We start from the raw sequence: 26,030 nt of genomic DNA on the forward strand, positions 1-26,030 counted from the left end.
TTAGCGGACTACATCCCTGGCACAGAGACCCACATGGCCCCGGAGGTGGTGATGGGCAAGCCCTGTGATGCCAAGGTGGACATCTGGAGCAGCTGTTGCATGATGCTGCACATGCTCAACGGCTGCCACCCCTGGACTCAGTACTTCCGAGGGCCACTCTGCCTCAAGGTCAGTGGTGGCTCTGGGACAGCCAGGAGGGAGGCAGCAGGGCCGTGGGCCTGGGCTGCAGGCTTGAGGGGGCCTTCCATTTTCGGTGACAGATATGAGCAGGGGGAGGCTTTGCCATAAATGTGAGATCCTGATTAAAAGTCCTGTCACCCAGCTGAGGGGCCTCATAGTTCATGCCAAGTCAGAACTCTCTTCTGTCCGTCCCTGGGCCACCTTCGCCTGCCCCCTGACGGCGGTTTGCTGCCTCACTCTGGCTTGACCTACCTGGCTTGTTTCCCTCTTCTAGGAAGTGTCCCATCCCTGGCTCTACCCCAGATCTTTCCATTCCTTGTGGCAGACCCCAGTCCAGCATGGGGGTACAGGAAGCGTCAGAGAGCAAAGACAGAGGACTGGACTGGGAACGAGGGGGAGGCGGGCCTCATGTGTTGTCTTTTGGCCCCCAGATTGCCAACGAGCCTCCACCTGTGAGAGAGATCCCTCCCTCCTGCTCCCCTCTCACAGCCCAGGCCATCCAAGAAGGGCTGAGGAAAGAACCTGTCCACCGAGCCTCAGCGACAGAACTTCGGGGCAAGGTTGGCCGGGCACTGCAGCAAGGTAAGAGCTGGCAGGGCAGAAAGCAGTGGACCCTGAGGGGGCAGGGCAGGGGGTGGTCAAGAATGGGGTCCTCAGCCTCCAGGAGCCTCAACTTACTACCTGGAGCAGGGGGTGACACCAACCTTAGGGGTGCTGGGAAGAGGAGGGGCAGTGCTGCAAAAGTGTGGGGGAAGGGCAGCAATGCAGAAAACCAGGCTGGAAGCTGTTAGGGATCCGAGAGCGCAAACGAAAGCCACGCACCACTGAACAGCCATCCTGCTAGGAAAAGCCAGAACGTTGGGAGTACCATGTGCCATGGGGCTGAGGGGCAGTTGGAGCCCTGGGCACTGCTCGAGGCTGTGTTGGCAAGGCTGCAGGCTCACCGGAGGGCACCTGGCAGCCCTCCAAAGTCAGTGGTTCAGGGAGCTGGCCCGTCCACTCCTGGCTGCGCTGCCAAAGGAATTCCACCCGTTCTGCACCTTGTTTGTGGGAGGAGAATTGGCAGGGGTGGGGGTCTCACCTGGACAGTGGAGTGGCACAGGGTGGGGGTTGGAGCAGCACCCAGTGCCGAAAGCCACTCCATGTTCACAGAGCAGTGGGGACTGAGCTGAAACCAGAGTGCTGAGTGAAAAGAGGAACCGACAGGAGGAGATCTGTGACACACACCTTTATTGTAAATTAAAAATCAACAAATAAGGGCCGGGGCTGTACCTCGGTGTGGCAGAGCGCTTGCCTAGCACATGGGAGGCACTGGGTTCGATCCTCAGCACCACATATAAATAAGTAAAATAGGGGCTGGCGATATAGCTCAGTTGGTAGAGTGCTTGCCTCACATGCACAAGGTCCTGGGTTCAATCCCCAGCACCACAAAAAATAAACAAATAAGTAAGATAAAGGTATTATGTTTATCTACAACTAAAAAAAATTTTTTTTAAATCAACAAATGAACCGGGCACTCCCATAATCCCAGCTACTGGGGAGACTGAGGCACAAAGGATCACAAGTTCAAGGCTAACCTGAGTAATTTATCAAGTTCCTGTCTCAAAATAAAAATAAAAAGGATTGGGGGTGTAGCTCAGTGGTAGAACACTTGCCTGACATGTGTGATAACCTGAGTTCAATCCCCAGTACTACAAAAAGGAAGAAAAAGAAAAAAATCAGCAAGTGAAAATGACACATTTTGCAAGAACACAACCAAATCAAAAAGGAGCTTAACAGAATGTAAAGAGGAAAGGCAGTGGTTATAGAAATGAAAGGAGAATAAGTCCAACAAACCTGTCACCAAAATCAAGTGGTAGTTACAATTATAAGGCTGCACCAGGGAACCACCCCCACACCAGAGAAGTGGCTCCCTGGGGAATTGCCCTGTCTGGGGATTGGGGTGAGGGAGCTGCTGGGTGGCTAGTTCGGTGTTGCCACAGAGCCATTTTTCGTTCTTGCTGTGGTGGTGATGGAACCCAGGGTTTCACTCACGCTGGGCAAGTGCTTTTCCTCTGAGCCATGCTCCCAGCCCCCAGAGCCTTTTTTATAGCTTTTCTTCTCTCAAGAAAATTCTCTGGAAATGATTTTGCTGGAGTTTTTTAATTTGCCACTAACATCTAGAAGGAAAACAGAATAAAAACATACAGTCCTATTCCTGCTCTGTGGGCCATCGGAAGAGGCCCCCTCCGGGGCCCACCTTACTGCCCCCTGTGCTCACCTCTCGCCCTTCTCCACTCAGAGGGGCCATTCCTGTGGGGCTGGCATCGTGCTGCCCGTTTTCATCTCCCCTCATGGGCTCTCTGTGTTACAGTGGGAGGTCTGAAGAGCCCTTGGAGGGGAGAATATAGAGAACCAAGACATCCACCGCCAAACCAAGCCAGCTACCACCAGGCCCTGCAAGCCCAGCCCAGGGAGCTCTCACCAGCCAAGGACACCACCGGAGGGGCCCGTAAGCTTCAGCCTCCTCTACCGCCAGAGCCCCCAGAGCGGAACAAGTCTCCAGCCCTGAGCAAGGAGGAATCTGGCATGTGGGAACCCTTGCCTTTGTCCTCCCTGGACCCAGTGCCTGCCAGAAGCCCCAGCTCACCAGAGCGGAGAGCAACCTTCCCGGAGCTGGAGCTACAGCAGCTGGAAATAGGTAAGGCAGCCAGGCTGTGGCCGTGGCCCAGGGCTCCTGGGCTCCTGAGCTCCTGAGCATGGCCCTGGGCCTCTCACCAAGGCTTCTCTCTACACCAGCCTGACTTCTTCCAGCCCTGCCTGGCCCCCTCTAATCTTCCACATTCACTTTCCACTGTTCCCTACAGAATTATTTCTGAACAGCCTATCCCAGCCATTTTCTCTGGAGGAGCAGGAACAAATTCTTTCATGCCTCAGCTTCGACAGCCTCTCCCTGTCAGATGACAGTGAGAAGGTGAGTTGCCCACGGACCGGGAGTCATGCTTCTTGACCCTGGGGGCTTTATGTCCAGCTAGGGGATGGGCTATGGGAAGGTGGTGGGCAAAGGGAGGGTGATGGGAGAGCAGGGGGGTTGGCTTTGGTTCCCTATAGAAATATGCCTTACCCTCCTTCAGCCTAGGACATGAGTAGCTTCTATCCCCCGGGAGGGCCCAGACTGCTTTTGTCCCAAAAGAGACAAAGACTGGAGATGGTTTCCTGAACCTGGGGACCTGAATCTGTGTCTATTCTTGTGTTTCAGAACCCATCAAAGGCCTCTCAGAGTTCTCGGGACACCCTGAGTTCCGGCGTACACTCATGGGGCAGCCAGGCGGAGGTTCCAAGCTCCAGCTGCAACATGGTGCTGGCCCGGGGACGGCCCACTGACACCCCAAGCTACTTCAATGGTATGGTCCCCTTTTCACTTTCTCAGCAGTCCCATAGCAGCTGAGCTGCCTGGGGCTAAGGAATCACAGAGAGTTTCATGTCCCCTTCCCCTGGCACCCTGAACATGAAGTCTTTGGCAGGGACCCTGATCACCCACAAGCATTTCCTGATGGGACAATAAAATACCATTATCCCCTTATGGGCTGCTGACAGAGTCCCAGAAGGTCCCCTAGCTTGGGGAGGAGAGCAGACTCTCCTGGCCTGGTGTCAAGAAGCTGAGTAATTAATGTCTTCTGAGGGGAAAAGAAGGAAACAGGATCCATGAGCATTTTAACCAAGAAGTCAGCCCTTGGACTCCTCTCCTGGGATTTGAGGTCAGAGGATAAGAAAGACAATGTATAATTTCCTAGTTATCGAGCTTGGTTGCATGGAGTAGTATTTGTGATTTTGCTAGGGCTTCATCAGCCTACAGCTCTGGGCCAGCGTGATTCATGACATCACGTCCCCACTGCCTGGGCCAAAGGCTGTCTCAGCTCAGGAAGCAATCTAAGTTGCCCACAATCTAATTTAAGAGTCTTTGTGTTCAGTTCCTCTCTGCTTTGCATCCAAGTTGGAATGCTGCTCCCCCCTGGGAGCCAACCTCAGCTCTTAGCAATGTGCAGGCTAAATTCCAGGTGTTGGCAGCCACGAAGAATTAGCAGGTGTGCACTATTAGGGCCACTCCATCCTAAATTTCAGCTCTGCCACTTCGTCACAGCCAGGCCTGCCTCTCTCTGTAGAGGGCAGAGTGACTTCTAACAAAAGGTTCCCCCATCCCCTGCCAGTCCCTGCTCCCTGGGGAGCCAGTAACTGCCCTCCTGACTATCACCTTGCTGACCATCTAGGTGTCAAAGTCCAAATACAGTCCCTCAATGGTGAACACCTGCACATTCGGGAGTTCCACCGGGTCAAGGTGGGAGACATCGCAACTGGCATCAGCAGCCAGGTAAGGGGGTTACACACTTAGAGGCAGAGTCCCCACCCTCCAGGAGGAAGGCTTTCAAATAAATAGAAATGATACCTTCTAGAATAGTTGAATGTGGCTTCAGATGTCTCCATGGGTCTCGGTGATTAAGAAGCCAGGTGGGATTCGCCTAGTCTAGCAGAATGGAAGGCTGCCTGTTCTGCTGGAGGAAGATGTCTCCCAGTGTGGTTGGGTACTGTCAGTTTTATACTTCTAGGTGGCTTCTGAGCCCTGTGCCACTGTCTCAATCCATTGGTTTCTCCACTCCCAGATCCCAGCCACAGCCTTCAGCTTGGTGACCAAAGATGGGCAGCCTGTTCGCTATGACATGGAGGTGCCTGACTCCGGCATTGATCTGCAGTGCACCCTGGCACCTGATGGCAGCTTTGCCTGGAGCTGGAGGGTCAAGCATGGCCAGCTGGAGAATCGGCCCTAGCCCTGCCTTCCACGGCTAGCTCCAGTCCACCTTGAGCAACCTTTCTTCTGGGTGCTCGATGCCGCCCTGAAACACAGGCCCAACCTGTTCCTGGGGATCTGCTGTCCCCTGGCTCAGTAGTGGAACCAAGGGCTGGCAGCAGCAAAGTGGGGGTAAATGATACACCCCCCAGGACTTCCCACCTGAGTCCTGCCACCTCTGCCAAGAAGATGCTCCAGCCACCTAAGGAGACCAAGGAGGAAGGCAGGATGACTCTTCCTGTGGGAACCAAGAGGGTCTTCTCTGCACTGCTCCACAGAGTTGGCCTGACCCATTTGGATCAGTGACCACTTGCTGGCAATCAGAGGGAAGCAGCTTCCAGCCTGGGGCAGGAAAAGCAAGAGAGCCCCTGGGCCTCTCGGCCCACAGGCAAGTGTGAGAGTGTGAGGGCCCATACCCAGGTCATCCAGGACCAGAGCAGCAGGCGTTCCCACCCTTGGCATTAGTGGGGGTTTCTGACCCCTTGCCTGGCCTTCCTGGCTGTGGACCCACTTTGGGATAGAGGAGGGAGGAATGCTGCCTTTATGGGTTGTTGCAGCTCAGCTCCTGAGTCAAACTCTGTTCAGCCAAGAGTCAAAGAAGGTGTTGAAGTGAAGTGGTTCTCAGCCCTTAGGCACAAGCATGTGTCCCTTTGATGCTCCCCAGAACAGCAGTCCCCTTGCCCTGCCACTGACTGGCTGGCACTAAGTTCCCTTGTCTATACAAGTGAAGAGTGACACGAGACACACCTGACAGGAATGGTCTGCAGATGGGGCACCATGGAGGCTAAAGAAAGTGACAGACATAGGCATTGTTGCCCACACACACACACACACAAACACACACCACACTGCCAACATCCAGCACACTTGCCCTGCCCAGCCCCTGGCCCCAGGGCACTGCCAGATACACTTTGCACTCCGATGACCTCAAAGCACTTTCCTGGCTGCCCTCCAGGAGGGCAGTGGCTCTACATGGACACAAGCAGGCCAGGGCATGGATGAAGGGACTCAGTCTTGACCTGTCCATGTGCATGTGACCCCTCAAACCTCTCCTCAGTTTAAGATGAGCACTCCCTCCCTACTGCCTCTGCCTAGCCTCTTCTCTGCGGGGAGCTGCTCGGGACTCATGTAGCATTAAATCAACTGTGAATCGTTTCAGGGAGGGGTACCAAGATCCCTCCTCAGAAGCAGCTTGTCCCCCACCCAGCCAACGTGGCCTTCATCCAGCTGTTAGCATGGAGCCAGGCTGCTCCAGGGAGAGCCGGCCCCAGCACATGAAGAACTGCAGCCTCTGAACTGCAGCGTTGGGTTGTAGAGAACTCTGTAAACAATAAAGTTTGGGGTGATGACAGATATCCCAGGCCATGGGTGTCTCTTTTTGTCTGCCTACTCACTGGACTCCATGATTTCTGGACTATCCATTCAAGACCAGTTAGGCAAGATGCCCTGCCCATTGCAGAAGGGAACACCCTGGCCAGACTGCAGGGCCAAGGGGAAGAGGGAAGAAGACTCCAGACCTGCACGCTTTGCCAAATACCCACCAGAAGGCAACTAGAGGTGGGATGCTAGGCACTGCCCAGGCACCAATCAGTAGGTGCATGTCACATGCGTCCACTCATCCCTTTTGTCCCTGAGGCCTGGCTGCCAATAAACTGAACTGAGTGCAGGCTGGGGCTCTTCCCACTTCCAGCTGCCTCACCTCAAGAGCTTCTGCATGGGAGTAGAGGGTGACGTTACCTGAATGAGCTCCTAGGACACAGAGCAGGGTCTGATTGAGGACCGATACCACAGGGACACAGGATACCTTGTACGAGCTGACTCCACACCCCCAAAAGCTGTGCTCAGTGTATGTGCATTGCACATGTATACAGCTTGGGTTGATTCATCGGTTCCGGAGGGATCCTGGACCCACGGAAGGGCAGCGGTCTTGTGTCCAGAGCGATGCAGAGTCCAGTCCAGCAACCTCCAACTTACCTGCGCCTGCCCTCTGCGTAATCTGCCCGCACTGCCGAGGCTCGCCAGCCTCCCCGACTACAAGCTGGCCGGGAATCCAGAGCGCAGTTCCCTTGCCTAAGGAGTCGCGGCGGGAACGTCACAGAGGCGGCGACATCACAGGCACCAGCGCCCCCAGTATCTCCAGCGCCCCCACATCCCCCCAACCAAAGAGCGCACTGGAGGCGGAGGGGCAGCAGCCACCAGCCCGCTCCCCGCCTCCCAGACAGAGCCTCGGTCAGCATGGGGCTGACAGGTGGGAGCGGCTGCGCAGGTCGGGCGCCTAGGGCAGCGGGGCGGGGGCGGGGAAAGGGAAAGCGAGAGGGAGGGGGCTGCACGGAACCTGTCTTGGGCGCGGGAAAGGAAGGCAGACCCCGCCAAAGCCTCCCGATAACCCGTTTCTCCGCCCCGCAGCTCAGCACCCCCAAATATGTGTGCACGACCGCGCACTCGCTCATCTTGGGCTGAATTAAGAGTGTTCTTGGAGGGGTGCTGGGCCCACGCAGGGGCAGTCGCCGTGCGCCCAGGAAATGACCCATGAATTATTCCTAACTGCAGCTCACGTCAGACTTCTTGGCTGATGCTTGGAACTTTGCAGGAAGGAGCAGTCTTTTCAACAAGTATTTATTGGTCACCTCCTTGATGACTTGCACTCTTCTCTGTACCTAGGAGCAAAGAGATCTGTCACTCTGTGCCCTGGGTCTCCCTTTTCCACACAGAGACCAAGATCTCAGCTGAAATTAGGGCTTTCTTCTTAGAACTGGCTGAACACAAGCCCTAGGCCAGTATTAAACATATGCCAGCTCTCTCCATTCCCAAAATTCATGGTTAAGAAATTTTCACAGACACCATAAATCACTCCTGTGACATTTATTGCACCCCTTTCAAGACTTACTTTTGTGTCAGACCCTGAAAAGTGGATTGACTCAACAAAGTCGAGATGTAGGTGGAACATTTAGGTTTGTCAGAGAAGATGACACTGGAGTTTTGAGTTGGGCTTTCAGGTATGTTTAGGATCTTGCTGAGAGAGGGTTTTCCAAATATAAGAAATAGCATGGGCAAAGACACTGAGGCACAAGTGCCTGCCATCCTCTGGATGAGCTTGACCTTGGGGCAAGGGACAGGGAGCGTGATGCCAAGAAATAAAAAAAAAAAAAAAAGAAGGCGGCAGAGGTCAGACCACACAGCATCTTTGAGGCCACACTGGTATCTGGTATGACTGGAGGTGGGTGTGATGGAGCACTCTCTCAGGGGTCAGTGAGAAGCCCAGGTTGAAGGTGAACGTGGTTGCAATGTTCCGCTAGAGGCCTGAAGAGATTTCAGACAGCACAGTGATTCTCATCTCCAGGGTTTGGAGCCAGCGAGGCTTGCCTTCAGGTTGTGTGCTATTCTTTATTGCCGGGCAACCTCGTGGACGTTTTCTCTGAGAGGACAGTCGTAGCCTCCATGCATAGGGAAGCAGTGAAGACAATGCGTGCAAAGCACTCAGCTCAAGCCCCAGCAGGAAGTAAGTCCTAGGTTTGTGTTGGCTCTGGCATTGGGAGGCAAGGAGAGAAATGGTGGAGAAGGAAAAGGAAGGCCAGGAGCTGCAGAAGCGCAGGGGTTACAGGTGTCTGAGGTTTCTAATTTACGCAAAGGATAAAGGATGACTCGGGGAGGAGAGGGGAGCATCAAGAGAGGAAAGCCTGGAAGAGAAAGGGTGTGTCAGGTTTGCAGAATGGCACTGGCCACACTGACGTCTGACCTTGCAGAGTGTGAACTTGAGATAAGAAAGGCAGGATGAACTGCAGGGTTCTGCAGAGGGAGGAGGATAAGAAATTTGGGTTTTTTGCAAAGACATTTGCTGAGCATCCTCCTGTGCCAGGTCTGTGCTTAGGATCAGAGACTCAAAGCGAGCAACCTGAACGTCCTGCCAAGGATCTCAAGAAGGGTGAGCAGGAGACCAAGTGCTCAGTTAGAGGTCTGCAGGGATAGACCTGGGGCAACTGGAGAAACAGCCCCTAACCTGGCATGAGGGAGTGGGGTCTGGAAGGCCTCCAGGAGTTGGTGAGCCCTCCAGTCATCACAGTGAGATATTGGGATTCCAGAGGGAGAAGACAGCTCGCTCGCCCATGGGCAGTGTCTTGGATGTGGTGAATTCGAGGTCAGGAGAGAATGGCCACCAACGACTGGAGTTTGGGTATAGAGCTCAGGAGAAATGCAAATAGGAAACAGATTTGAGAGTTTGCTGTGTTTCACAGACTTGAAAGCAATATGGGACAGGGACTGTGGTCATCACTGTATGCTCAGCCCGCAGGACAGCAGCTGGCCTATAGCAGGCACTTGACATATTCTTTCAATTTTATTAGACATGTACAGATGTCTCAAGAGTACTGAAGAGCCTATTCAGTGATGAAAAACAAGGATCCCTACATCCCCCTGTCAACTCCTCACTGCGGTAGTTCCATTTAAACTATTTTTCTGCCTAATTACCTTTTTATCTCTACAAGCTCACAAGCTCATTCTTGGTTTATCAGTTCTTTCCTGATCTAAAGACCCCAGCCAGCCTCCCCATTCTCCCAGAATCAATTGCTTTAGATCTGCTGATTCCTATAAACTGAATATACTTATAGTTATTTTCATCAATTTCAGACAGTACCTGTTTAAATCTTTTTTAGTTGTCAATAGACCTTTATTTTATTTATTTATATGTGGTGCTGAGGATCGAACCCAATGCCTCACACATGCTAGGCAAGCACTATTCTACTGAGCCACAACCCCAGCCCTAGACAGTATCTTTTTATACCCCACAAAGTAAGATGTTTTTAGGCTCCTCCATTCTCTTCACCTTTTTTCTCTGCCTTCTATCTCACCAAAATTCTAACCCATACTTTTGTTTTCTGAATATTGAGATTGGTGACATTTTCATTGTCCCATAACCACAGTCATGTTTTCTAAATATTTTCTATATATTGAGTCTAAAAATTGAAAGTTAATGAAGAAGATTTGTTTCATTGTAACTAACTTGTATTCATTGCAAAGCCAAGAAAAAAGTACCATGATTGCCTCTTCTTTTCTTATACAGCTTTTTGTTTTTCCTGGAATTTTGTATTGCCTTTTTCTTATAACCTTTTATTTTATCATAGTGTTAGTTTCCCTCAACCGCCATGTCTGGGCGACTCTTCTATCAGGTTTTCTTTTTCAGATCTACTGTCTAGAACCACCTGGCCTCTGCGCTAATCTGAACTGATTGTTGGCCTCTATGCAGTAGATAAAAACCAATAATAGAAAGATAACTAGAAAGCACTCAAATATTTGGAAAACAGTAAATACACTTCTGAATAACTCATGTATCAAGGAAGGAATCAAATTGGAAATTAGAAAATATTATGACTGAATCAAAATGAAAACACAACACCAAGAATTGTGGCATGCAGCTAAAGTTACAGCAATAAACTCCAATGTTAGAAAAGAAGAAAATTCTAGAATCTATATGTCAGCTTCTGTCTTAAGAACTAGGGAGAGCCAGTGGGGTGGGGCAGGGGGAGGGCGGCCATAACAAATGAAGGCCAAAGTAAACAAAAAAACAAATAATAAAGATCTAAGTGGCAACCAATGAAAAGAAAGCAGAAAATATAGAGGAAACCAGTGAAACCAAAAGAGGATCCTTTAGGATCCACAAAATTGATAAATTCCCAACCAAAAAGAAAGAGAACCAAAGTTATCTGAAATGAAAGGGATGATGTCACTACCTATCATAGACTCTATGATATCATAGATTCTACTTATGTGAAATGGATGATAAGGGGATATTACAACAACTCATGCAAATGAATTTGACAACTTAGATAAAATAGGCCAAGATGAAAATTCCAGAAGCTCACTCAAGAAGAAATGGCCATGCACGTGGCACGCGCCATAATCCCAGTGACTCAGGAGGCTGAGGCAGGAGGATGACAAGTTTGAGGCCAGTCTCAGCAACTTAGTAGGACCCTGTCTCAAAATAAAAAGGGCTGGGGATGTAACTTAGTAGTAGCGCTCTCCCGGGTTCAATTCTCAGTATCACAAGAAAAAAAAGGAAAGAAGAAACAGATATTTTGGAGATGGATGGTGGCAATGGTCTCACAACAGTGTGTATGCACTTGATAGCCCTTGACTGAATAAAAGATTAAAATAGGGCTGGGAATATAGGACGCGCTTAGCATGCACCGGGGGGTTTGTTCTATCCTCAGCACACACGCAAAAAAAGTTTACCCCAGTGAAAAGAAAAAATAGGCAAAACAACCCTCCATGTAGCTTTTAAAAATGTAATTAACAATTATCCTGGGGCTGGGGATATAGCTCAGTTGGTAGAGTGCATGCACAAGGCCCTGGGTTCAATCCCCAGCACCACAAAAAAACACAACCAAACAAAACAAAATAAAAAACAATTATCCTGGTAAGGAAGCTCCAGGCCCAAGTTCCCAAGCTTCACTTGTGAATGCTACCAACAGTAGGAAAAAGATAATACCAATTATTTGCACAAACTCTTCCAGAAAACTAAAGAGCAAATACTTTCAAGTCACTCTATGAGGCCAGCATCACTCTAATATCAAAACCTGGCCAACTCATTACAAGAAAAGAAAATTAGTCACCATATGCCTTGTGATATATATGCAATTTTTTTTTTGTGTGTGTGTGTGTGTGTGTGTGTGTGTGTGTGTGTGTGTGAAGATTGAATCCAGGATCACTTTATCACTGAGCTACATCCCCAGCCCTTTTTATATTTTATTTTGGGATGGAGTCTTGCTTAGTTGCTTAGGGCCTTGCTAAGTTGCTGAGGCTGGCCTCGAACATGTGATCCTGCTGCCTCAGCCTCCCAAGTTGCTGGAATTATAATCATGAGCCACCTTGCCAGACATTATATGTGAAAATTCTAAAGAAAATTTAGCCACCCAAATCCTGTAATACAAAAAAGGATAATATATGATAACCAAATGAGGTTTATCCCCAGGAATGCCATATTGACTTAACCTTAAGAAAATTCATTTATTTTACCACAACCAGAATATTAATAGAATATTTTAAAAATTATTAAAGAATAATATAACATTACTTGTCAGTTAATGTATTATAACATTATATATTCCATACATCATATTAACAGAATATAATAGAGAAACCAGATTATCTCAATAAATGTAAAAAAGCAATGGACAAAATCCAAATTCATGCCTAGATAAAATCCAAGCAAACTAGGAAAGAACTTTCTCGTTCAGATAAAAGCCATCAATATAAAAAACTACAGCTAACATCATAGTCAGTGTGAAGTGCTGTGTTTGCCCCCAGAGCTCACAAAGTAGGGCTATCCACTCACTTTTATTCACAGTCGTGTGGAGAGGATTGTCAGTACAATAAGGAAAGAAGAACCTGCCAGACTGGGAAGGAAGAAGTAAAACTGTTTTGATTCAGACACATCATTGTCTGTAAAAATCCTCTGGAGGCTGGGGTTGTGGCTCAGTGGCAGAGTGCTGCCTAGCCTGCGTGAGGCACTGGGTTCTATTCTCTGCACCACATATAAATAAATAAAATAAAGGTCCATTGCCAACTAAAAAAATAATTTTTTTAAAAATTGTATGCCATATATATATTTTAAGAAAGTTACTAGAACTAGTAAGATTTTAGCATGGTTGCAGGATACTATATAGAATAGAATAGAATAGAATAGAATAGAATAGAATAGAATAGAATAGAATTGTAATACGTATATATTTCACATATATGTATATTTATATATGTGTGTGTATGTGCCTGTGTGTGTGGTTATTGTTGTTGTTGTTGTTGTTGTTGATACTGGGTATCTAACCCAGGGACACTTTACCACTGAGCCACATCCCCAGCTCTTTTTACTTTTTTCTTTTGAGACAGGGTCTTGCTAAGTTGTTGAGGGTCTCACTAAGTTGCTGAGGCTGGCCCTTGAACTTGGGATCCTCCTGCCTCAGCCTCCCTAAATAGCTGGGATTACAGGCATATGCCACTGTGCTCAGCTTTAATATATTTCTATACGGAAGCAACAATTGAAAATTGGAATTATTTCATAGATCATAGAATGTCACTTGAATCCTTAATAGAATATCCTCAAGTCAGGCACAGAGGTCCCAAGCTGAGTCAACCTCAGACTTTCTTCCAGCCCCACACTCCATCATTTTTCCTCTTGTCCATACCCAGTTGCTGTTTATGGAAGGATTGAGGCTGTGGATGTTGGTCAGATTGCTCAGGGAAACTGTAAAGCAAGCGAAGGAAGGCTCTCCACTCAGGTGCAGAGGGGCAGTGCGTGGGCCACAGGGAGTTGGAGATGGAGCAGACAGGCTTGTGGAGGAAGCCAGGGGAGCTGTGGTCAAGGGGGCAGAACTGACTGTTGGGGTCCTGCCCATGGAGGTGCCCTCAAAGCCTCACCACTCAGTTAATACAAGATCCCCAGGGTCCAGGCTGAAGCACAGAGGTGGACTGAACCCCAGGCCCTGGATCAGCCTTGCAAGAACCACCACCTTCCCACCTCTGCATCTCTAGGAAGAAGTCACAGCACATTCTCATGTTCTTCTCAGTCAGAACCAGAACTGTCACTTCCTGCCCCACCCCAGGTTCATGGGGACGCACCATGCCTGATGCACAATTGCCCCCATCGCCCTGATTACCCCACCATCGACTCTTACCCTCTATCCTGGGGAGCAGAGAAAGGGACAACCTGGTGCCGCCACCCCCAGGGAAGATAATGAGCAGTTTCTGCACTAGAAGATACAGCCTCGAGGGAGGAGCCTGTCCTCGGAGTCCCTCAGCCTCCTCTGCAGAGGGTGACCCTAACTCACAAATCACCAGTGAGGGAGGTGCTGCCATAGACTCAGATCAAGCCCCTGGAGTCTGGTCCTGGCCTGGTTGGGGATGGATGAGCCAGAGGGAGAACAGCAAGCAGCAGAGGAGCAGGAATGGAGAGGAGGAAGGTCCACCTGAGGTGTGGTGGCCCCTGCAGTTACAGGCTCCTGTGGAGGACAGCAATGTGGGCAGGGAGAGAAGAGTTTCGAAGCCTTTGTTCAAGTCCAGCTGTGGGACCATGAGCAAATGAGCCCCCTCCAGGGTTTTGTGCAGTGAGCGAGATAGAGCCAGCAAGACTGGGGCAGAGGCGGCACTCCATTAGCACGAGGGAAGACAGTGAGCCCTCGCCCCTGTGGCCAAGGTGATGGAGGCAGACGGTCAGGGTCAGGACAGTGGAGGCAAGCAGATGTGGAGGACAGGCCCTGGCAAAGGGACAGGGAGAGGGGATGGCAGGCAGGCTGAGGTGAGGGAGGGGCTGGGGGAGGCAGCTGGACAGCACCCCCAGCCCTGACTCCAGGACCCCTCAAGGATTGTCCCTAACCCTGCGGCTCCCCGCCCTCACCTCTTTCTCCCTTGCCAGGTGCCAATGGATTTCCCTGCTGTGGCAAGGGGGCAGTGGACATCGTGGAGATACCGTGAGAACCAGTCCCCCCTCCAACCCTTTCCCCCTGATGCCATGTGGCCCCCACCACACCTAGAATCTCCCTCCATTTTGCCCATTTCCAATGTTTTCCCAGGGTCAGTATCCAGGCCAAAAGTCTGGGGGGGGGGGGTGTCTTCCATTCCCCTTCTCTCTCTGCCTTCAGTCCCTGACACTGGAGGAAGGCTGAGGGTTGGTGGGGCACAACAGGGGCATGGATAGGACCCGACCACTGAGGGATGCCTTGCCTGCTGCAGACAGAGCTATCAGGAGGGGGTGGGCAGGTGCCTAAGGAAGAAGCAGGGATCACAGTGACCAAGCCCTGAGGGCAAGGGTCATGAGCAACAGAGGGAACCCTCCCGTCCACACACATCTCTGGTTTCCAGATCTGCCAAGCCAGGTGTAGGCAGGTGAGTGGACATTGCTCTGGGATTTCTCCTCGATAGGAAGCCTTTTTCTGGGCTCTGTTTTTTCTCTTTTTCTGTGGGCTCACCTGCAATGTTTGATGAAAAGGAAGGTTCCCCATATCTCTCCTCCGACCAACCCAATCCCACTTTGGGGATGGTAGTTTGCTAAACTCACTGGAATTTAAGTATATCATGTTCTTGGTGGGAGAGGGGACACTGGGGAATGAGTAAGGTGGGGTTCATCTTACCAGTCCCTGTATAAGACAGGACACCTTGAGGGCCTCAGAAATCCCTTCCCCCTGAGCCAACCTTGTGGATCCCTATCACCCACTCTGACTCCTTCTATCTTAGGAATGACTTCAACTACCGCCGGCCCCACTCCCAATTGACAGAAGAGGAAGAAGACACAGAGGTGAGAGTGACAAAGTCCCCCTTATGGGGAGGCGGTAGGCAAGGGGCAGAGTACTTTGAGCCCCACCTTCCTGAATCCCCACCAACCCTTATCCTTGACAATCTGGGACCTCAGTACCAGACCCATGTGGCAGCTCTCACGCACCCACCCCCACCACTCGCCCATACTGCCTCCCACCCCCGGCAGCTCTCCAAAAAGAGTCAAGTGTGGGATAGAGATTTGGTGCCAGGGAGGACCTTGGGGGCAGGGACACCTCAGTTTTTAGTTGAAATCTTTCAGGTGGAGGAAGAATTGCTAGAGGAGAAGCCTCTGCACAAAGTTGACTCCCATGAAAACCTGGACTCCCTCCCAGATCTGGAAGACAGCCCAGAGATGGGGCGAGGGCTGTACCAGGTATCCAAGCCTGAAGCTGAGCCCCAGTGGAAGATGACCACCCTGGAGTGTGATCCCACCGAGCAGCAGAGTTACAGGATAGAGACCCTCCATCCCTACACCGAGGCGATGCCAACACCAAGGAACTTCAAGCAATGGAGGATAAGCTCCAACTCCAGCCTCCAGAGTGTCTCAGAGAAGGATCAGATACTCCCTGAGCATCGCTCCATCCGCGTGCAGACCTCCAAGCACCTCTTCTGGGCAAATAAGCTCATCCAAGCCTCAGAGCACAGCCTGCAACAGGCAGTAAGCAGGCAGTGCAAAGAGAGAGACACAGAGAAGACCCCCAGCCACCCAAAGCAGGAGTCCAACCCCAATCACCCACTGGGCCCTGAGAAGCAGTTCCAGATCTCCAGGACCCAGTCAGCTCTCGCAGTCTCAACCTGCCAGCCAACGCCAAGCCCCTGTCTGTCAACCTCCAGCCTCCCGCCGACCATCGGCCTGGCAGACCTGATCAATTTCGCATCTTCCTTGGCCATAGCCTCTTCCAGCGACATACAATTGCCCAATTTGGAGAAAATGATCAAAGCTTCTCCCCAGAAGTCTGTGGCACCTTCTACAGAGCCTGTGAAACCTTCTGCAGAGCCTGCACAGCCCACTGAGGACAATCCAAAACTGCCTGAGAATCCACCCAAAGCCATGGAGCCAGAGAAAGCTCCAGAACAGGAAAACAACAGCTTCCCTTCTTACCTAGACTTCAACAAGCCCGGGGTCAAGAGAACCACCATTGAGGGGGAAGTGAAGTTCCTCCAGACACAGGCCACCTCCCCCGAGCTGCAGAAAGCCAAGGAACAGTGAGTAGACTGGTGGCAGCTCCCCTAAAGGCCACAAGCGTGGGGCCTCATTCCTTGCCCAGCTGGGCAGGGGTGGAGAAGAGTGGAATGGAGGGCTGAGCAGGGACACTTGCAGCTCAGTGAGGCCTCAACCTCAGTGACCTCATAAAGGCTGCTGGAAACAAAGTTCCGGTGGACTGAGGTGAAGTGCTAAGGCTGCAGGAGGCTTGGGGACCATGGAGGGTGAGCTCTCCCAGGCTAGGGCGGGGACCTGGGTTCAAAGTGGGAAGGGTCACTAGTCACTAGAAAGTGGAAATGCTCTGCTTGTGTCTGCCCTGCTGAGAGTCTGCTGACTGCAGGCCTGGGCAAGGACACTACGTGGAGGGAGAGTGAGGGGACAAGGCTGTGTAGCGGCCCTTACCTCTGGTGATGAAGGGACACAGACCAGAACATCAGCTGCCCAGCCTCATGCAGCAGAAGGCCCCTGACCCCAGGACCTCCTCCCTTGGACAGGTTCTGGCCCTGCCCCTCCCTTGTCACCCTCTCACTGGGACCCCAGTGACACTCTCTCTTTTGTGTTGCAGCTCGGTGCCGGGAACCAAGAAAGGGAATCCATTATTGCTGAAAATCCATTTTAAGCTGTCATCCCCCTCCGTCCCAGAGTAATGACTAGACAAAACCAGTAAAGCCTCCAGTGCTGGCCCCCCAGCTCAGACTTTTTGTGCAAATGCTCCTGGACCAATGAGCTCACCTGGCTGCCACATCCTAGTCTCAATTTTTTTAGGGATGATACCCCCATATTTTAGTTGTCCCCGACTCCAAGGCCCCCAGAGGGCTCCGTCACCCTGCTCCTGGCCATTCGTCTCACCCTGCTCACTCCCTAGGGTAGTGCCACTTCACTCCACCCAACCAGACTTCAAGGCCACCTGCAAAGACTCACGCTGAGCCCTCAGGAGGTTTCGGAGTCCTCTCTAAGGCTTCAGATTCTTAGGCTGAAGCCAGGGGCACGCTGGGATCATCCAAGGGGGCAGCCCCTCGGGAGTGGGGCTGGGCAGGGAGAGAGGGAGTGTGAAGGGAGTTCTTCCTGTCTCTCCTCAGGGAAGACCTGACATGGAAAAGGGATGGTGCCTGGGGGCTTGAAGGAGGCCAAGACACTGATCCTCCAGGGGGCCATGGCCTGGAGCTGAAGGTCCCTCAAATACAGGGAGAGCCCACAATGATAATGGTACACACCCACACACAACCCAGACATGCACACACACCATCAGCCTAGCGCTCGAATTGCACTTCCATGCACACACATAGGAAGCCATGCAGATGCCCAGGCACACACATCCTGTGACCTTCTCATGTACAAAACATGCACACAGGTGCACAAAGCTCCCTGTGTCTGGGGTCAGGTCTTGGAGGCCCAGCAGGCAGGCCATGCAGGGAAGCTTCTGGCAGAGGCAAGATGGATGCAAAGGAAAAAAGAAAATTTGGAGTTAAGGGTGGACATGGATGTGGAGAGAGAAGGGGCACCTCTGGTCAGCCTCTGACCGGTTCTGGATGTCAGGCTCCCTGCCAAGGGAAAACCCAGCCTTGCAAGTCTTCAAGATCCTGGCAGGGGTTGAGGAGGGAGGAGTCCAGAGTCCAGGGAGAGGGATTTAGAAGAGGGGAGCAGTTGAGAATGGGCGGGGCCAGAAGGAGAAGCAGGCAAGAGGCTGGAAGGAGAGACCAGGAGATGATGCAGAGGTAAAGTGTCCCAGGAAAAGCCAGAACCAAAGTGTCAATAGGCTCACAGGATTCATCTTTCTGGAGTATTTTGATTTTTGTTTTTTGAAAAACAAATTTTATTTTTAGAGCAGTTTTAGGGGCACGGTAAAATTGAACTTTGAAGTACAGGGTTCCCACACACTTCCTTACCCACCCACCCCACACAACCTCCCCTTCTATCAACATCCTGCTCCAGAGCTACATCTGTCCAGAGTTACATCAACACTACATCAACACATCATCATCACACAAAGTCCATAATTTCCTTTAGGTTTCACTCTTGGTGTTGTGCCCTCTAAGGTCTTCGACAAATGTGTATTTTCAGAAAGGTTTCACACCTAAAAAATCTTCTGTCCTCAGCTGATTCATCCCTCCTTTCCCCCCATTCCCTGGCAACCACTGATCCTTTTACTGTCTCATTCTGCTTTTTCCAGAATGAGTTGGAACATTAATATACAAAGCCCTTTCAGATTGGCTTCTTTCACTCAGTAACATGCATTTGTTTCCTCCATATCTTTTCATAGTTTGATACCCCACTTCTTTTTAGCACTGAACAGTGTTCCATTGCCGGGTTATACCACAGTTAACTTATCCATTCACCTACATCCAAGTTGTTTCCAAGTCTTGGCAATTATGAATAAAGCTGCTATAAACATCGACATGCAGGTTTTTGTGTGGACTTAAGATTTCAGATCGTTTGGGTAAATACCAAAGAGCGTGATTGCTTTACCATATATATGGTATAGATTTGTTCTGTTTTGTAAGAAACCACCAAACTGTCTTCCCAGTGACGATACCAATTTGCACTCCCACCAGCAATGAATGAGTATTCCTGATATTCCACATCTTCACCACCAGTATTTGGTGGTGCCAGTACTTTGGATTTCAGTATTTTGATTCTAAAAGGCATGTAGTGTGTGGTATCTCCCTAATGATATATGATGCTGAATATCTCATATACTCACTTTCCATTTGTGTATCTTTTTTGGTGAGGTGTCTGCTCATATCTTTTGCCAGTTTTTCAACTGGGTAGTTCATTATTGTTGAGTTTAAGGGTTACAGTCCTTTATCAACAGTGTGTTTGCAAATAATTTCTCCCCATCCCGTTTTTCTTCTCATTCTCTTAATGTTGTCTTTTGCAGATTAGAAGTTTTTAATTTTAGTGAAGTCCAGCTTATCAATTATTTCTTTCACAGATCATGTCTTTATTGATTGTATCAAAAAAAGACATTGCCACCCCCATACTCAGTTAGGTTTTCTACCATGTTGCCTTCTAGGAGTTGTAGTTTTGTGTTTTTGAGAAGGATGTAAGGTCTGTGTCTAGTTCATTTTTTTGCATATGAACAACAGTCATGCCATCGGCAAAGATTTTATTTCTCCCCAATCTGTATATCTTTTATTTCCTTTTCTTATCATACTGCATTATTTAGGACTTCCAGTACAATTTTAGAAAAACAGTGATTAGAGGGGACATCTTCTGGATCTTAGTAGGAAAGCTTTGTGATTCTCACTACAAAGTATGAGGTTAGCTGTAGATTTTGATTTTATTTATTTATGCAGTACTGGGTATTGAATCCAGGGTCTTGCACATTCTAGGCCAGTGCTTGGATTTTTTTTTTTTTTTTTTTTTTTTTTTTTGTACTGGGGATTGAACCCAGGGGCTCTCAGTCATTGAGCCACATCTGTAGCCTTTTTTATTTTATTTATTTTATCTCAAGACAGGGTCTTGCTAAATAGATTAGGGCCTTGCTAAATTACTGAGGCTAGCTTTGAACTTGTGATCTTCCTGTCTCAGTCTCTGGAGTCACTGGAATTACAGGCATGTGCCACTGCACCCAACTTAAACTGGACTCTTTATTTAATTTAATTTATTTATTTAATTAATTAATTAACTTATTTATTTATTTATTGGTACCAGGCATTGAACCCAGGGATGCTTAGTCACTGAGCCACATCCCCAGCCCTTTTTATTGTTTATTTAGAGATTGGATCTTCCTAAGTTGTTGAGGACCTCACTAAGTTGCTGAGGCTGGCTTTGAACTCATGATCCTCCTGTCTCAGCCTCCCGAGTTTCTGGAATTACAAGCATGCACCACTGGGCTTGGCTGTAGTTTTTTTTTTGTAAATGTTCTTTATCAAGTTGAAAAGGTCTCTATTTCTTGAGTTTTTGTTATGAATGGGTGTTGAATTTTGTCACTTTTTTGCATGTATTTATATGATCATGTGATTTTTCTTCTTTAACCTGTTGATGTGATGCATTACAATAACTGAATCTCAAATGTTGCACTCCTAGAATAAATCCCATTTGGTTATGATGTATAATTTTTTATCCAAGTAGAAATAATAAAAATAAGAGTAGAAATCAACAAAATCAAAAACAGGAAATCAATAGAGAAAATCACCCAAATCAAAAGCTAGTTCTTTGAAAAGATCAATAAAATCAATTAGTCTGTAGCCAGACTACCAGAAAAAGAAAGAGAAGAGAGAGAGAAAAAGAAAGGATTGATATAATTTCTTCCTTAAACCCTTGGTAGAATTCATCAGTGACTCTATCTGGGTCTGGTGCTCTTTGTTTTGGAAGATTGTTAATTATTGATTCAACATCTTTAATAGATATAGGTCTCATCATATTGTCTATTTCTCCATGTGTTATTTTTGGCAGATTGGGTTTTTTCAAGGAATATTTCATCTAGGCTATCAAATGTATTCATGATATTCCTTTTTTATCCTTTGAATGTCCATTAGATCTAGAGTAATGTTCCCTCTTTCATTCTACTATTAATCATTTGTGCAGGGTGTGGTGGCACACATCTGTAATCCCAGAGACTCAGGAGACTGAGGCAGGAGGATCGCAAGTTCAAAGCTAGCCTCAGCAACTTAGTGAGGCCCTAAGCAATTCAGGGAGACCCTGTCTCTAAATAAAATATAAAAAAGGGCTGGGGATGTGGCTCAGTGGTCAAGTGCCTCTGAGTTCAATCCCTGGGACGCTGATGATGATGATGATGATGATGATAATTTGCATCATTTTTCTCTCTCTCTCTCTTCTTTCTGTTAGCCTTGCTGGAGCCTAAATGATTTTATTGATCTTTTCAAAGAAACAGTTTTTGATTTGGGTGATTTTCTCCATTGATTTCCTATTTTCAATATTGTTGATTTCTGTTCTTATTTTTATTATTTCTACTTACTTTGAATTTAATTTTCTCTTCTTTTTCTAGTTTCTTAAGGTACATCATGCTTTTTTTTTTTTTTTTTTTGCGTTGCTGGGGATCAAACCCAGGGCCTTATGCTTGCAAGGCAAGTACTGTACCGATTGAGCTATCTCCCCAGCCCTGGTACATGCTTCTTGATTTTAGATATTCCTCCTTTTCTAAAATATTCATTTTAATTCTATAAATTTCCCTCTAAACATTGTTTTTGAGGCAGTCCATGAATTTTGAATGAGTTGTATCTTTGTTTTCTTTTAGTTTCAAGTATTTTAAAATCTCTCTTGAGATTCTTCTTTGACCCATGTATTAATTAGAAGTGTGTTATTTAATCTCCAAGTAATGGGGAATGTCTCAGCTCTCTTTTCCCCACCAGAACTGGAGGTTGAACCCAGGGCCTCTGCAGGCTAGGCAAGTGCTCAATCATTGAGCTGCATCCCAGTCTTTTTTCTTTTTTCTTTTTAAGATGCCCAAACTGGGCTCAAATTTATAATCCTGCCCCAGCCTCCTGAATAGGTAGCTCAGGGATCACCAGCATGCATCACCATGCCTGGCCTCCCAGCTATCTTTCTATTATTGATTTCTACTTTAATTCCATTGTGATCTGAGAGCAGACATTATATGATTCCTATTCCTTTAAATTTGTTAAGGTTTCATGGAATATTTTTTAAAATATGGTAGACAGGTCTATATTGGGCTCACCTCACCCCCCCAGTTCCTGGCTTTGGGCCCCTGGAACCTGCTTCTCTGGGCCTCTGCCATCCTGACTTAATATCCAGAGTGGAGTCACAGTTCATATGTCATAAGGAAGGCAAAAACTCAGAAGAATAAAGCAGCAGGTGCCCCGACAGGGAGAAGCAGATCTCTGGTGAGGGAGAGCGTGTATCTCCAGCCAAAGACAAAATCCACCAGAAAGGCAGCCTGGGGGCTGTAGGTTTAGGGCACTGGAGCAGCCTCAGAGCATGTGACTCTGCCTTTCAGGCAGAAGAAGGCAGAAGACCAAGAGATCCCCATCCACACAGAAAAGGTACAGGTGATCAGGGCTGGAGGAGGGTCCTCCTCCCTCACGAGAGGTGGGGGGGTATCACTGCCATAGCTCTGCTCTCAGAACTTCCTGGAGGGAGGGCTGTGGGTACAGGCTGGGAGGAGGTAGTTCTGCACACCCAAAGGCCTGGTCCCAGATGCCCTGGAGTCTATACTCCAGTGGCCTGGACCCCTCTGCCCTGTCTTCTCCATGCCTCTAAGGCCTCCACAGAAGCCTCGAAGACTGCTCACACGAGATCCAGGAGAGGAGCGGTCCAACAGGATGCAGAAAGGGAGGTCTCAGCTGCATACTGCCCAAATGACCCAGATGGAGCCACCAGAAGCCATAGCCATAAAGACTGAGCCGACTACACAGAGGACAAGAGAATTCAAGAGCCCTGTGACTACCCACTCAGTTTGGTCAGGCCCGGAAGCCAAAACTCAGAGGTGAGGGTGGGGACTGGAGGCCACACCTGGGGCACTGGGTTTGGGTAAGGCCTCCCTGGCCCTGGCATCTCTCTGCAGCGGATGCAAAGACCTGTCCAACCTCTTCCCCCTGGGGCAGCGTGACAGACGAGAACCTACTGCCCCTGACACCCCGGCAGCTGACAGGTGAGGGCCTAGGGTTGGGAATAGGGAGGGAAATTAGGGGGTGCTCAGGGCAGAACTACAAGGGGTTGCCTGCCCTGAGGCTGGGGTTAATTCTTGTAAACCTTGCAAGAAGCCAGAATTTATAACCTTCCCTGCCAATATGATTTGCTCATCTCTACAGACCAGTCTTCACTGATGTGCCTGGCCCTTGTGTGTGTGTGTGTGTGTGTGTGTGTGTGTGTGCGCGCGCGTGCGCATAGCACATATAGGAGAGAAAGAAAACTAGATGGATTGGTGGATAGGTAAATGATGGTATTTGGATGGATGGATGGATGAACAAATGGACAGTTAGGCAGAATGAAAAGAAGGAAAGGAGGAGGGAAAGAGGGAGACAGGATGGAAAAAAAGAATGAGTTCCCCTGCTGCTCAGGGTCTAGGCTGTGGGGTGGGGGTGAGGATCATTTCCCCAGTGCAGACTACACAGAGGGCAAAGATATGTCCTGGTGTTGGCAGGGGTCCCTCAAAGCAGAATCATTTTCTACATCAATTTTCAGTGCCTGCTATATGCTAGGCCCCAGCAGGGGCTCCACAGCATCATAGTTAGAGAGTCAGACTGCCAGGTGTGACCTTGAACATCAGTTTTAAATGCTTTTTATATAAACATGTCCAAAACTTATGTTTGGATTTCAAGACTGAATGGGCACTAATGCGCCAATACCCAACTGCCACTACTGTTCTTTGTGTTAAAAGTTATAAATGCCCAGGGGAGTGGGGTAGCCCAGTTCCACCATAACTGCAATAGGCAGATCTCAGGGCTCAGAGTTCCTATGTGTGCTGTTCACCTGTCTGACTGCTCCCCTCTACCCTCAGCCTTCCAGGATATCTTCAAACTGTTCAGCTGCAGCCCAACAGGCACCGTGGACATGCGCAGCATGAAAATTGCCCTGCGTAATGTGGATATCCAACTGGGCCCACAGGAGATGTGTGAGGCTCTTCGGCTGGCAGACTTGGATGGTGGGTGCCCCATGCCTGCTCTCTTACCCTCTCCCACCTCCAGGTAGTCTCCTGATGAATGCTACCCCTGCCCACAAAATTCCTACCTGGTTCTATTTTAAAGTTCCCTCTTCTGGGAAAAGAGCCCTCATCACCACTATCTCATGGCCTTCAAACACTGCTGCTGAGTTAATTCTTATCCTGATATGTGGCTGCCCCAAAGCAAGGGTTATTTCTCCCCTACCCAAACTAGGGTCTACCTTTGGCTTCTCCTGTGGACCCAGTTGGATACCCACATTGCACAGGGCAACTTTCATGCTGGGCATGTACCTATTGGGTTGCAGCTGAACAATTTGAAGATATCCTGGAAGGCTAAGGGTGGAGAGGGACAGATATCAAGGTTAACCACACACGTGGGAACCCTGAGATCACACATGGGAACCTCCTCTCTCTTTCCAGGTGATGGAATCGTAAGCTTCAAAGACTTCCTGGGTGTCCTCACTGACAACCATTACTTGGTTCAGTGCCTAAGTGAGCAGCGAGACTGGTGTGGCAGGGGTGGGCCTGGCCTGGGGAGGCCCCTCCTCACCCTCATTTTGCTGTCTCCAGGGCAAGTGAGAAACCATAGGGTCTGTGACCACCGGAGCCTAAAGACCCTGTTCATAGAGATGCTGTTCAAGCTGCTGAACCAGGGCTTTGTGCCCTCCAAGTCCGCGCAGGAGGTGATGAGGTGGGCACAATCATCCCTAGCTCCCAAGCCCCAGAGATAGGAGCCCTGAGTTCTGGGCCCTTTTCCTGGTTCCCAAGTCGCCCCAGGTCTAAGAAAAGTGGCTTCCTGTCCTCCTTGGGTTTCCCCACCTGTGAGATGGAGAGAATGAAGGAGGCATTGTCTGAAACGGCTACCCTCTCTCCTTCAAGTTACTACTTCAAGAAGCAAAGGACTCTGCAGCTGAACCCGGGGTGTAAGGGTCGGGCCCGCGGCCAGGGCCGGCCTTCGCGCGCTCACGCTGGCCTCAACTTCCTCTGTCAGGCGGCGCGCGTCAGCGGCCTCTCCAACACTGAGCTAGCGCGCTCGCTGCACACACTGTACAAAGCGGGTGCGCGCCCAGTGGGGCGCGGGCGGGGGCCCGAGGCGCGGGGCTGGGGACCGCGAGAGAGGGGACACTCTCGGTCACACACAGTCCCCACCCCCATTTCTGGCCTCCGAGGACCCACTCCCCGCACTGTCCCCTCTTTCTCCTCCCGGGCGCCCGCCCCAGGTGCGCGCTGCCCCTACTCTCAGATGCCCAAACTGGCCGGGCGGACGAGGCCAGAATGCAAGACGCGGAGCCGAATCCCCGGCCCAGACGTCCGCCTTCCCAAGCCTCACCAGCCCGGCCGCTCCAAGCTCCCGCCCAACCTGGGACCTGTCAGCCCAGGTGAGAGCAGACGCGCAGGGCGATCGATGCAGAACAGGGACCCCGGCGGAGAGGGGCGGGCGGGCTGGAGAGAATCAGGACAGGGCAGATGGGGCGGAGGCGGGACAGCAGATGCGGCGGGACTGGCGGGCGGCAGGCGAAGAGTGGGAGCAGACCGAAAGAAATGGGGTCGGGGTAGGCGCAGGCGCAGAGGGAGGAGTGACTAAAGTAGTACCGGCAAAAGAAAAGGGGGCGAGGTATCCAGGTAGACGAAGGCCGCAGCGGAAGTTGGGGGCAGCCGGAAGGCGGACCGGGAGGCGCTAATCCTGTGAGTCTCCGCGTCTCCCAGCTGCTGGCTTCACGCTCCACACACCCCCTCCGCCCTCCCGCAGGGTACGTGGACGAATCGCTGGAGCAAATGCGCCTCTCGAAGCGGGCTCCCTCCCCTGCGACTCTAGTGCAGAAGCAACCCTTCTCCCCTTCGCCAGCCTCTTTGCAGAAAACTGTGAGGAGCTTGTACAAGTAAAGCGTTTGCCGAGCGAAACAGCTGTGTGTAATGGGAGTGGGCATGGAGCGGACGCA

General features: G+C 49.9%; 3 protein-coding genes across 4 annotated transcripts in view; all 3 read left to right on the forward strand.

Moving 5' to 3' along the window:
- Map3k14 (mitogen-activated protein kinase kinase kinase 14) overlaps window positions 1–6,346 on the forward strand; it is a 43,752-nt gene extending 37,406 nt beyond the window's left edge. The window contains exons 10-16 of the mRNA XM_047545621.1: window positions 5–168; window positions 612–762; window positions 2,534–2,860; window positions 3,027–3,133; window positions 3,419–3,563; window positions 4,428–4,528; window positions 4,818–6,346. Coding sequence (XP_047401577.1) covers window positions 5–168; window positions 612–762; window positions 2,534–2,860; window positions 3,027–3,133; window positions 3,419–3,563; window positions 4,428–4,528; window positions 4,818–4,982 — 1,160 coding nt within the window. The 3' untranslated portion in view covers window positions 4,983–6,346. The remainder of the gene's footprint in view (window positions 1–4; window positions 169–611; window positions 763–2,533; window positions 2,861–3,026; window positions 3,134–3,418; window positions 3,564–4,427; window positions 4,529–4,817) is intronic.
- A 182-nt stretch (window positions 6,347–6,528) lies between these two features.
- Spata32 (spermatogenesis associated 32) lies at window positions 6,529–17,740 on the forward strand. Of its 2 annotated transcripts, XM_047545622.1 has the most exons (5): window positions 6,529–7,250; window positions 14,403–14,457; window positions 15,221–15,281; window positions 15,561–16,507; window positions 17,071–17,740. In XM_047545622.1, the coding sequence occupies exons 1-5, from the start codon at window positions 7,238–7,240 to the stop codon at window positions 17,150–17,152; spliced, it is 1,158 nt and encodes a 385-aa protein (XP_047401578.1). In that variant the 5' UTR covers window positions 6,529–7,237; the 3' UTR covers window positions 17,153–17,740. The 2 variants fall into 2 exon arrangements, with proteins under 2 accessions (XP_047401578.1, XP_047401579.1); XM_047545623.1 differs by lacking the exons at window positions 6,529–7,250; window positions 14,403–14,457 and adding an exon at window positions 14,489–14,560.
- Window positions 17,741–22,252: 4,512 nt separating this feature from the next.
- LOC124981015 (uncharacterized) lies at window positions 22,253–25,974 on the forward strand. The gene is made up of 7 exons (XM_047547171.1): window positions 22,253–22,914; window positions 23,033–23,079; window positions 23,929–24,072; window positions 24,511–24,582; window positions 24,661–24,781; window positions 24,970–25,469; window positions 25,841–25,974. Exons 1-7 carry the CDS (start codon window positions 22,679–22,681, stop codon window positions 25,972–25,974), a joined length of 1,254 nt encoding a protein of 417 aa, XP_047403127.1. The 5' UTR covers window positions 22,253–22,678.
- Window positions 25,975–26,030: the final 56 nt, after the last annotated feature.

The sequence above is a fragment of the Sciurus carolinensis genome, chromosome 3 (genome assembly GCF_902686445.1).
Source record: "Sciurus carolinensis chromosome 3, mSciCar1.2, whole genome shotgun sequence".
In the NCBI taxonomy this organism is placed as follows: Eukaryota; Metazoa; Chordata; class Mammalia; order Rodentia; family Sciuridae; genus Sciurus; species Sciurus carolinensis.